Source organism: Rattus norvegicus, chromosome 15 (assembly GCF_036323735.1).
Source record: "Rattus norvegicus strain BN/NHsdMcwi chromosome 15, GRCr8, whole genome shotgun sequence".
In the NCBI taxonomy this organism is placed as follows: Eukaryota; Metazoa; Chordata; class Mammalia; order Rodentia; family Muridae; genus Rattus; species Rattus norvegicus.
The window spans coordinates 61214928-61226515 of NC_086033.1; the positions used below are offsets into that span (position 1 = coordinate 61214928).

Here is an 11588-nt window from a genome sequence, read left to right on the forward strand (position 1 = left end):
GCTATTTAAACTGTAATAACAAGGAAAACAAAACCACCTATTTGTTTATACCTAGTCTACAAATTTAAAGGGCATCCATCAGTGCTCTTCTTAGGGCCTCAAATTAGTTGTCCAATGCTTCCTAATGAATCTACGTATCTTCTGAGGGTTTTCTGGGGCAGGGTTTTTTGTCTTGAGACAGGGTTTCTCTTTGTGTGGCCCTAGCTCTTCTGGAACTCTCTCTGTAGATAAGGCTGGTCTCCATCAAATGAGATTATCCTGCTTCTGCCTCCTGAGTGGTGGGTGGCACATGCCTTTAATCCTCGCACCTGGTAGGCTGAGGCCGGTGGATCCAGGACAGCCAGGGCTTACACGGAGAAGCCCTGTCTCACAACAACAGAAAGAAAAAGAAAAAACCCGAATGTGCAGAAATTTACAGTTTTCTTTAATGTCTCATCTCTTCAAATTAGTGGGTATATTTCTATAAGAGTAAGTAAAACAATAATGATTGATTTCACATTTTTAAAGACAATCTATGACTTTAATAATTATTCTAATAAAAAGAAAGAACTCTATAAATTGCACATACCATTCAGTCTTCACACAAACTAAATAGTGCTATCCTCAGTTTTCAAATTCGATAAAGTTTTCAGAAGGAAGTCATACAATCATATAATACACTGGGTACTTTTACTTTCGACTTGAGAGCCATTTTATTTTATTTTAGTGAGATGGGCTCTCTCTACATAGTTCAAGCTGTACTGTAACTTACTATGTAGACCAAGCTGTCCTCAAACTGAAGGGATCGTTCTGCCTCAGCCTCCCCGGTGCTGGGATTAAAAGCGTCTGTCATTATGAAAGGAATAAACTTAACGTATCAAATTCAGGATACTATCCACTTTCTACCTCAGTGAAGAATTCAATAACAGAAACGATTAAGAGGTTACGTAAACTACAATTCCCAAGATGCAAGGCGGCTTCGGAGCCCAAGGATCCCGTCATGCATCGAGACACGCGAAAGGCAACCTGGGAAGGGTAGTTTGTCTGGGCATCTACCCGTCTCGCCAGCGCGGCAGAAGCTGCTACTGCGGCTGGATCCCAGGGTCGTGTGAGGGTGAGCTGTGGTGAGAAAGGGCGCGAAGGGAAACGGTGAGTCAGCCGCGGGCTACGCGATAAAGGGAGGCGGCACCGCGGCGAAGGCCCAGCTGAGTAATCGCGGCCGCGAGCTGAGTCTGTTCTGGGACGCCGCTGTGTCGGCGTCGGCGAGGGAGGCGTGAGGAGAAGCCCGGCGTCTGCAGCCGTTCTCGCCCTCGGCGCCCCGCCGCCATCTCCACCATGCAGTCCCGGGAAGACGCCCCGCGCTCTCGCCGCCTCGCCAGTCCCCGCGGCGGGAGGCGGCCCAAGAGGATTTCCAAGCCCTCTGTGTCGGCCTTTTTCACCGGCCCAGAGGAATTAAAGGACACGGCCCATTCTGCAGCCCTCCTGGCACAGCTCAAGTCTTTCTACGACGCGCGTCTGCTGTGCGATGTGACCATCGAGGTGGTGACGCCTGGCAGTGGGCCCGGCACGGGGCGCCTCTTCTCGTGCAACCGCAACGTGCTGGCGGCGGCTTGCCCCTACTTCAAGAGCATGTTCACAGGGGGCATGTACGAGAGCCAGCAGGCCAGCGTGACCATCCACGACGTGGATGCCGAGTCCTTCGAGGTCTTGGTGGACTACTGCTACACTGGCCGCGTGTCGCTGAGCGAGGCCAATGTGCAGCGCCTGTACGCGGCCTCGGATATGCTCCAGCTGGAGTACGTGCGTGAAGCCTGTGCTTCCTTCCTGGCTCGCCGACTTGACCTGACCAACTGCACTGCCATCCTCAAGTTTGCCGATGCCTTTGACCACCACAAGCTGCGCTCTCAGGCCCAGTCCTTCATAGCTCACAACTTCAAGCAGCTCAGCAGGATGGGTTCCATTCGGGAGGAGACGCTGGCCGATCTGACCCTGGCCCAGCTGCTGGCCGTCCTGCGTCTGGACAGTCTGGATGTAGAGAGTGAGAAGACTGTGTGTCACGTGGCGGTGCAGTGGCTGGAGGCTGCTCCCAAAGAGCGGGGCCCTAGCGCTGCTGAAGTCTTTAAGTGTATTCGTTGGGCACACTTCCCTGCAGAAGATCAGGACTACCTGGGAGGGTTACTGACCAAGCCTATTGTGAAGAAATACTGCCTGGACGTTATTGAAGGGGCCCTTCTGCAGCTGCGATTTGGTGATAGGTTGTACAAGTCAGTGGTGTCCAAGCCAAACAGCAGCCACAGCAGCAGTAGCAACAATAGCAGTAACAGCAGCAGCACCAGTAGCTCTGTTGTGTCTGTAGCGGAAAATCCACCCCAAAGATTGGGTATGTGTGCCAAAGAGATGGTGATATTTTTTGGACACCCCCGAGACCCCTTTCTCTGTTATGACCCTTATTCGGGAGATATCTACACAATGCCGTCTCCTTTGACCAGCTTGGCACACACTAAGACCATTACATCTTCAGCTGTTTGTGTCTCTCCAGACCATGACATCTATCTTGCCGCCCAACCCAGGAAAGACCTATGGGTGTATAAACCAGCCCAAAATAGTTGGCATCAGCTGGCAGACCGCTTGCTGTGTCGAGAGGGCATGGATGTGGCATATCTGAACGGCTACATTTACATCTTGGGTGGGCGAGACCCAGTTACTGGAGTTAAACTAAAGGAAGTGGAATGCTACAGTGTTCAAAGGAACCAGTGGGCATTGGTGGCTCCTGTACCGCATTCCTTTTATTCATTCGAACTAATAGTGGTTCAGAATTACCTTTACGCTGTCAACAGTAAGCGCATGCTCTGCTATGATCCTAGCCATAACATGTGGCTGAATTGTGCATCTCTTAAACGAAGTGACTTTCAAGAAGCCTGTGTCTTCAAAGACGAAATCTATTGTATTTGTGACATCCCAGTCATGAAGGTCTACAACCCGGCTAGAGGAGAGTGGAGGCGGATCAGTAATATTCCACTGGACTCAGAAACCCACAACTACCAGATCGTCAATCATGACCAAAAGTTGCTGCTCATCACTTCTACCACCCCACAGTGGAAAAAGAACCGAGTGACAGTATATGAATACGACACTAGGGAAGACCAATGGATTAATATAGGTACCATGTTAGGCCTTTTGCAGTTTGACTCTGGCTTTATTTGCCTGTGTGCTCGAGTTTATCCTTCCTGTCTTGAACCTGGTCAGAGTTTCATCACTGAGGAAGATGATGCAAGAAGTGAGTCTAGCACTGAATGGGACTTAGATGGATTCAGTGAACTGGACTCTGAGTCAGGAAGTTCAAGTTCTTTTTCTGATGATGAAGTCTGGGTACAGGTTGCACCTCAGCGAAATGCACCAGATCAGTAGGGTTCTTTGTAAATATTTCGAGACAAAAAGATGTTGTTTCTACTGTATGGAATCTATCTTAAAATGATATCCCTTTTCCTGAAAAGACAAAGTTGATTAGGGCTGGAGATTTGGTTTAGAAAGGGTAGCAATTTGAAATAGTAATACAATATGCAAAATTCATACAAGTCTCTGAAATCAGCTTATTTCAATAATTTGCTGTGCTAAAAAAAAATCCATGATTAAAATATGCATAGTGAACTACATAAATTCATTAAGGTGTTTAGTGGATTTTGTTTTGCTGTTAATTAGTACGTTTATATTTTGATTTTCCTAGTTTTAGTTAAATTTTGCCTAGTGCTATGAGGTCTTGTTTGTTACTAGAAAAACTGGAATGAGAATTGTATTTTGAAGGTATTAACATTTTCCTTCAGAATAATGAAAGATCACATTTTTAAGTAAATTTTAGTATCCTCAGCTATAGTTTGTTAAAAATCTAGTATGATCTCCTTCCTTTCTGCAAAGAAAGAAATATTAAGGTTACTAAGTAGTGATTCCATATTGATAATGTGTTCAGTGGACTTACAAGGTCACAGAAAATTTAAAAAATCAGGATTCCACTGTTTCTAAAGAATTTAAGTTTTTACTTTAAAATTTAAAAATATCTATGTGGTAAATATGACCTATTTCTTACCTTGAAAAAAAAAAACCACTCTAGAATTGTCATCAATTATTTCAACTCCTTTCTAAACCAAAAAAATGAGAGGTAATTTGCTTTATAAATTCACAGTTTTGATCTGTACATGTTAAGTGCTTTGTTGACTCAGAACAACAACCCTTTTCTTCACTGGACATGAGTAAATAATGTAAATTTTTCTTCATTGGTCATGCACTGTCTTAAAAAGTTTGCTTCCCTGAAATATTTTGGCTATATAGTTTTAGTATTCATCTTAGAGGCTTTATCAGCAGAAAGTGATCTATTCTTTAAAGTTTTGTGAAGTCATATCGGTTTTGGAAATATGTATAAGCTAAAGGAAGTATTTTATTGAGATCAGTAGTTATAGTGTTTATCAACCCAAGTTAAGTGCCAGCAAAGAGCTTTAAAACTTCAAGCCGCATATAGAACTGTTTTGTGTAGTACTGAAATATTGTCAGTTTTTAAGTTACTATAAATGTTCTTGATTTTCAGCTTGATGATATTTTTGTATTAAAATTGACTGCTAAGGAACTTAAGTGGATGGTGGGTGGCATTTGGGGCCAGTAGTTAAAAGTTTGTTTCTCTAGGTCTTTCCCTAATCAGTGGTATACATGGCCATTTTACTGTGGGGTCTGTATCCAGTTCCTATTTCTCCGTAAGTTATGCTCTAGTTTCTGTCTCAGTCACCATATGTAAAGGAAAGTCCAGAAGTAGTAAACTACACAAAACAGGCATTACTACCTTATTAAAGGTGCTTACCTTTTGAAGGTTTATTAATACATATGGTTGTCATAATACATATACATGACAAATGGTGTACATATACAGATGTTTTATGCTATATAAAGTTTTCTATATTCTTTTAGAATTACCTTCCTCAGTCTTTTTTCAATACCATGCAAATTCCTCTTTATTCTCTAGTGGCAAATGCTAATGTTTTTACACTCTGGTAGAGGAGAGAATCTGGTCCAAGATGGGGAAGTGACTTTTTGAATGAAAAGAAGTGAAAAATGACAAAAGCAAAACAAAGTGGCACAGGTAATGTGTTATCCATGATTTTGATTGGGTGAAGAGTGTAAGATAGTTGGCTCAACAATATTCCTGTTAGAGTTTGTTGACCCTTCTAAAGTGTAGTCAGGCTTTGAGTCTAAGTTCTATTCCATTTGTACCGGGGAATGTTATAAGAACTACTCTTTATTTAGAAAGTTATTTTCCCTGTTTGGGGGGCCAACTTTTTCTTCCCCATTAACTTCTGTTGATAGCTTTTTGTCCTGTAAGGTGAAAACTTGGCTTATCACAACCAGATTATTCATCTGCACAATTAAGGTCTGCAACTGATGTATAAAAGATAAATTCTCAAATCATCATTCTCAACTCTTGAGTTAAAGCTTAGGCTAAATAGTAATATCTTGGCTTACTGTCACATTTTCTTAGGAAGGATTTTGATTTCTGTGAAACTTTTGTGAGTTAGAGAATAGATGCTATTATTTTACAGATAAATGATTTGTATGTTGCTTGTTCCAAATAAAGCTGGTTTTAACCTGAAGACTTCCTGGCTTTATGCTTTATTTAGTTATTAAGTATATAAAACCATTTCTCATTCAGAGATATAGGTAGCAATATTAAAATTTTTCTTGGCAAGAATTCTCCCCTGCTGACTTTGCCAATTAATCAGCAAGTACTCTGGGTAACTGTCATTTCCAGTGCTACCATTTGTAAGATTTAGAAATACATCTAGCTACTTTGCTGTCTGTCTTCCTCTAGTTTGAAATTCTGAGAACGTAAATTACCTCAAGTGCTAGTTAAATGGAAGCTAGGCATTGTGGTAGAGCACTTTTTACCCCAGTCCTGGGGAGGCTAAGGCAGGAGGGTTGCAAGTTTCTCAGGCTAGCCTGAGCTACACAGTGAGACCATGCTTCAACCAAAAATAGGGCAAAATTAAGTATCATTGTTGTTTTCAAAATGATAGGAGACTGACTTAGCAAATAACTTTGAAAAGTTGGATTTGGGGGGCTAGAGAGATGGTTGAGAGTACTGGTTGCTTTTCCAGAGGTCCTGAGTTCAATTTCCAGCAACCATATGGTGACCCTCAACCATCTGTTTTTTTTGTTTTTGTTTTTTTTTTCCCCCCCCGGAGCTGGGGACCGAACCCAGGGCCTTGCGCATGCTAGGCAAGTGCTCTACCACTGAGCTAAATCCCCAACCCAACCCTCAACCATCTGTAATGGAGTCTGATTCCCTCTTCTGGAGTGTGTGACAACAGAGCATTAATATACATAAAATAAATGAAATCTTTTTCGAAAAGTTTTATTTAGGATCAAACAAGTAAGCTGTCTTCTATCTCTTCTAGTTGAAAAGCTTTTTTCAATTTTGGACTTAAATCGTACTTGAGAATATGATAAGAATTGAGTCAATCCCTATCGAATTACACATGTTTATCTTTTCATAATTTCAAGAGTATAATGACACCTACTTTTGGGTAAGAACAATTGTGACAATGGCAGCAACACCTCTATTAAGAAGAATTAGCATTTTCCACAGGCTCAAATGTTTGAGTAAAAAGCATCACGATGTCATTCCTAAAACATAAAGGAAAAATGACCTTTATTTCTGAAAGAAATGAGAAAACGATAGCACTCTTAGAACAAAGGCAAAGTTGACATCTGAAATTTGGACTTAGTTTTTAAATGCAAATGACTTGATCTCAAATGAGCTTATATGTGAAGACTTTGACACGTAAGTACTGTATAATAGTATAAGAAATAGACTTATTGTCAAAGAAGCCCATGTATGTATTGGATCTTAGAGCAAATACATGATTCAGATGTTTCATGTTGCTGATATTGTGACTGCATATTGTCAATTTGTATTACAAGTATAAAGAGTAAAAAATTCCATAATTAAGAAAACAGGTCATTGGAAAAGTACAATTATGATTTGTATATGTTTGGCACTATTAGCGGGTATGGCCCTGTTGGAGTAGGTGTGTCACTCTGGGCATGGGTATTGTCCTAGCTTCCTGGAAGTTGACTATTCTGCTAGCAGCCTTCAGATGAAGATGTAGAACTCTCAGCTCCTGCACCATGCCTGCCTGGATGCAGCCACATTTCCCACCTTGATGATAATGGACTGAACCTCTGAACCTGTAAGCCCAACCCAATTAAATGTTGTCCTTACAAGAGTTGCCTTGGTCATGGTATCTGTTCACAGCAGTAAGACCCTAACTAAGACAGAATTGGTACTAGCATATTGGGGTATTCTTGTGACAACCTGACCATGTTTGGGGGAGTAGTGTGGAAGGACTTTGGAATTTTGGGTGTTAAGAGCTCTGTGGGATGTTCTGTAGAAGCTTGGAAGATAATGTTGAGAACAGTGCAAATGATGGAGGCCTGGCTTGTCAAATTTCAGAGGGAAGATTAAAGACTCTTATTAGGGTCATTGCTGTTTTGATTGTGAAAATTCTGTGGTTTTGGTTAGCTGGGGCTGAAGAATCAGCTGTGATTAACAAGATACCAGAACTACTAAAGGGAAACCTTTGCATTATTGGAACTATTGATGCTGGTCAGTTGGAGCTAAGATTAGTGGTGATTAAGAAGAGACCAGCATCACTGAGGTGAAGTCTTCTGGGAAGCTGTGTTCCAGAGATAGTCAAGGTGGTACCTCATGCTGCAGCTGGACTTGGTAATGTGCAAGAGTCACCCAGGTGATGCTGGTTTTGAAGGCATGAAGGGGTCATGAAGAGCAGCTGAGGCTTGGCACTGTGAGAGGCCATGGAAGGCCATTGGTGAAGGTGCAGCCTCAGTTACAAGTGATGGCCCAGGACTGAAGGGGTCATGCAAAGAAGTTAAGGCTTGGTACCATGAAGAGAACATATGAGAGACTCTTGGTTAAGCCTGGTTGCAGCAGAAGACAGTAGTGTCTTAGAGATGCCAGTACCATGAGATGACCACCAAGAACGGTAGCAGCAGTGGAACACAGGCAGCTGGAGCCGAGAAGACAAGGTGTGTGCTACAAAGGGCAGAGCTGGAGAAGTGACCAAAGCCTTTGGAGGAGCCCAGAAGATCTTGAGTAGATCCCAGACATTGGATGGTTAGAGTTTGAGTTTGATTTTGACTGTGACTGTGCCCTGATATTTTTCCCTCTTGAAGTAAGAAAGTATTTTGGTGGAGCCCACAGTTAAAAAACTTTGAATTTCAAAAGAGATTGCATATTTTAAAGGGATTGAAATTTAATGTGTAAGAATTTGTAAAGACTGTGGGACTTTTAAAGTTATTTAGATCTTGGAGATGAATAAGAAAGTAAGGGTTGAGGCTTAATAGTGGTGCATTTGTGTGTCAAATTGACAAGGAGTCAGTTGTACTGGCTGGTTTTGTGTGTCAACTTGACACAAGTTGGAGTTATCAGAGAAAGGAGCCTCCCTTAAGAAAATGCCTTTATGAGATCCAGCTGTAAGGCATTTTCTCAATTAGTGATCAAGGCTGGGAGGGATCATTGTGAGTGGTGTAATCCCTGGGCTGATAGTCCTGAGTTCTATAAGAAAGCAAGCCAGTAGCAGCATTCCTCCATGGCTTCTGCATCCACTCCTGCCTCCAAGTTCCTACTCTGTGTGAGTTCCTATCCTGACTTCCTTTGGTGATGAGCAGCAGTGTGAAAATGTAAGCTGAATTAAACTGTTTACTCCCCAACTTGCTTCTTGGTCATGATGTTTTGTACAGGAGTAGAGACCCTGAGTAAGACAACACTCAACCAAAATGTATCTGTTTAACAGTGAAAAACTATTATTGTCTATTTATTGCTCATTTAACCAGGAACCAGTAGTTTGCCTACTGTCATTCTTTTTAGTTTAAGACATGTTCCTCTCTGTGTAGCCCTAGCTGTCTTGAAACTCACTATGTAGACCAAGCTGACCTGGAACTCTCAGATCTGCCTTCTCCCTCTACCCACTGTAGTACTGGCTTTTTATAAAGGCCTGTGCCACCACACCCAGCCCTAGTACCAGTTTATGTTAAGAAGAATGAAAAAAAAAAGCAGTGATTTATAAGACTAAAATTGTTTAAATGTTTTTAAATTTCCAACTTCCAGTTTTTCTCATCCCTAAAAACTTTAAAGAAAGTTGACTAATTTTTCAAATTCTAAAGTTTGATAACTAAGAGACATCTGGATTGAATTTGAACTCTCAGAGTTGATTGCAAAGTGATATTACTTTGCCTTTGTCCTCTAGTCAAATCTCTTCTTCCAAGCTAAGAGTGTGGCTCAGTGAGAGTGAACTTGCCTTGCATACTCAAGGCTCAGTGTTTGATCCGCAGCACCAAGAAAGGAAGGGATAAGGAAGGAAGAAAAAATATTTAAAGTCTACTTCCTTTATTTCTTCAAAAAATGCAATGACTATTTTTATTGCACACACTCATGTTGTGTGTAGAATGTATGCGTGTCATGGTACGCACATGGAGGTCAAACAATGTGGATTGCTGTCTACATGCAGGTGAGGGCAGGCGAAAGATAAGGCTAGAGCCTGTGATTGGGCAGTGGAAAAGGAAGTCGGGCTAAGAGTTTTAGAGATGGGTCAGGGAGAGACAGAGAGGAGACAGAGACTAGAGAAGATGGAAGAAGAAGACGAACCGTATCCATGTGGCTTGAAACAGCCACAGGTACCTATGAATATCATAGAAGAACAATAGAATAATATTGCCCCATCTAGGAGTTGCAGCTTGTGTTTATATCAGTTGAGTTTTGAGTTCTTTGTGTGGGCATTTTGGGGGTTGAGAATTTACTGATATAAATCTGAGTGATAATTTATAAGCCTCTGGAGTTCTCTTTATACAGGGCTCAGGGTTTAGAGCAAGTTATGCAGGGGACAGATGACTGGGAAAATAGCAATTCAGTGGCATGAGAACTGTAGGAAGTTGGGTGGAATACTGAATGGGAGTAGCCATGGGCACGAGGAGACCACTGCGGCATGAGAATAGCCAGTGTTAGCATGGATTGTTTTTTAATTATTACACCCTACAAAACTGCAGCTTGTGGGAGCTGGTTTTCTCCTCCACCATGTGGACCCGGAGGATCAAACTCAGTCATCAGGATTCACAGCCCAATTTTAAAGGAATATCTTTAGGGCGTGTTACACACCTATTATGTCAGGTAGGGAAGGCATTATTATCTTCCATATCTGGGATATATTTTCTCCTCCGAATTAGCCACTCTCCAAGGTAACTTTAGATACTTGGATATACCATATCTTTTTTTTTTTTGAAGCTTTTTAGTTTATTTTACCCTCAGAAATTTGCATATCACAGAAGAACATCAAGTCACCGCAGAGCTACCCCTTTGACTTTTTGCCAGCACCAACATTGGCCTTTGCAGTCCCCCTGACCTTCTTCATTCTGTTCTTGTGTTCCTTTCGCTGTTTGCGAGAGGTCTTTTTCTTCTCATAAAGGCCATGTCTTGCAAGTCTGTGTTTAGGCTCATTCTTCTTCGCATAATCTAAAGATCATGCCAAAGCCAGTTGTCTTGCCACCACCAAAGTGGGTTCTGAATCCAAATACAAAGATGACATCTGGTGTGGTTTTGTACATCTTGGCCAGCTTTTCCTGAATTTCTGTCTTTGGTACTGTGGCCTTCCCAGGATGAAGGACATCAGTGACCATCTGTTTCCTCTGAAGCAGACGGTTTGTCATGAACTTCCTGGTCCGGATGGTTATCGTGTCATTCATGATGGCTATGGTGCCAGAGCTGTAGAGGAGGAAAAAAAGAGCGGATATACCATATCTTAATCAAGGATATTCTTTTGTGGACAAACAGCTGTCCCTTCGAGGTACAGACTGATACAGGGTTTCAGCTGCTTTGTACAAAGAACACATGGAGCGATTCTTTCTCTCCTGATAGAGAAGAATTAAGGTCCAAGTGTGCTTGCTTGTAGGTGCAGAAAAATCTGTAGATGTTGAATTAAATAGGACTTTTCCTGCCAGGCATAATGAAATTTAATTCCAGCACCCAGGACAGCAGAGCCAGGCAGATTTCTAAGAGTTTGAAACCAGCCTGGTCTATATAGCAAGTTCTAGGATATTTGAGTTACATAGAACCTATCTCAAAAGAAGGAAAGAAACTTTATATATATAAAGTCTGTTGCATTATTTGGATATTGATTTACCCAGCTCAGGATTTTCAGTTTTCCTCTTCGATCCTTAAGTTGGTGAGTGGTTCCATGTGGCTCAAGGTGGCCCATGTCCTGGGCATCAAGAAGAAAGGATGTTTGATAGGAATGCATAAATTGTTCCCAAGGACAGTAAGGAATGCACGCATCTCTTTTGGTAACATAGCATTGACCATATTTAAATGGCATGGTTATCCTAGCTGTAAGGAGGCCTGGGAAAGGTAGTCTTTATTCCAATTCAGTGTGCACTTGGTTAAAACTCAGAGGTTTCTTGTTAAATTCTGAGGAGTAATAATGGAATATAAGTAACAGTCTTTAACCAATTATCTATCAGAATAGACTTCATCAGAGGGTGTTCCAGATGCTAAGACTCCT

The 11588-nt window shown here is 41.8% G+C and overlaps 1 protein-coding gene and 1 pseudogene across 1 annotated transcript; one reads left to right on the forward strand and one right to left on the reverse strand.

The window, feature by feature from the left end:
* The first annotated feature begins 1029 nt into the window (after positions 1 to 1029).
* Kbtbd7 (kelch repeat and BTB domain containing 7) lies at positions 1030 to 5609 on the forward strand. Its single transcript, NM_001302944.1, has one exon. It carries the CDS (start codon positions 1315 to 1317, stop codon positions 3385 to 3387), a length of 2073 nt encoding a protein of 690 aa, NP_001289873.1. The 5' UTR covers positions 1030 to 1314; the 3' UTR covers positions 3388 to 5609.
* Positions 5610 to 10337: 4728 nt separating this feature from the next.
* Positions 10338 to 10823, reverse strand: Rps24-ps14 (ribosomal protein S24, pseudogene 14; annotated as a pseudogene).
* Between the last annotated feature and the right edge of the window lie 765 nt (positions 10824 to 11588).

Coding starts and splice junctions, on each gene's coding strand:
- Kbtbd7 (NM_001302944.1), top strand. CDS start 1,315: ATGCAGTCCCGGGAAGACGCCCCGCGCTCTCGCCGCCTCGCCAGTCCC.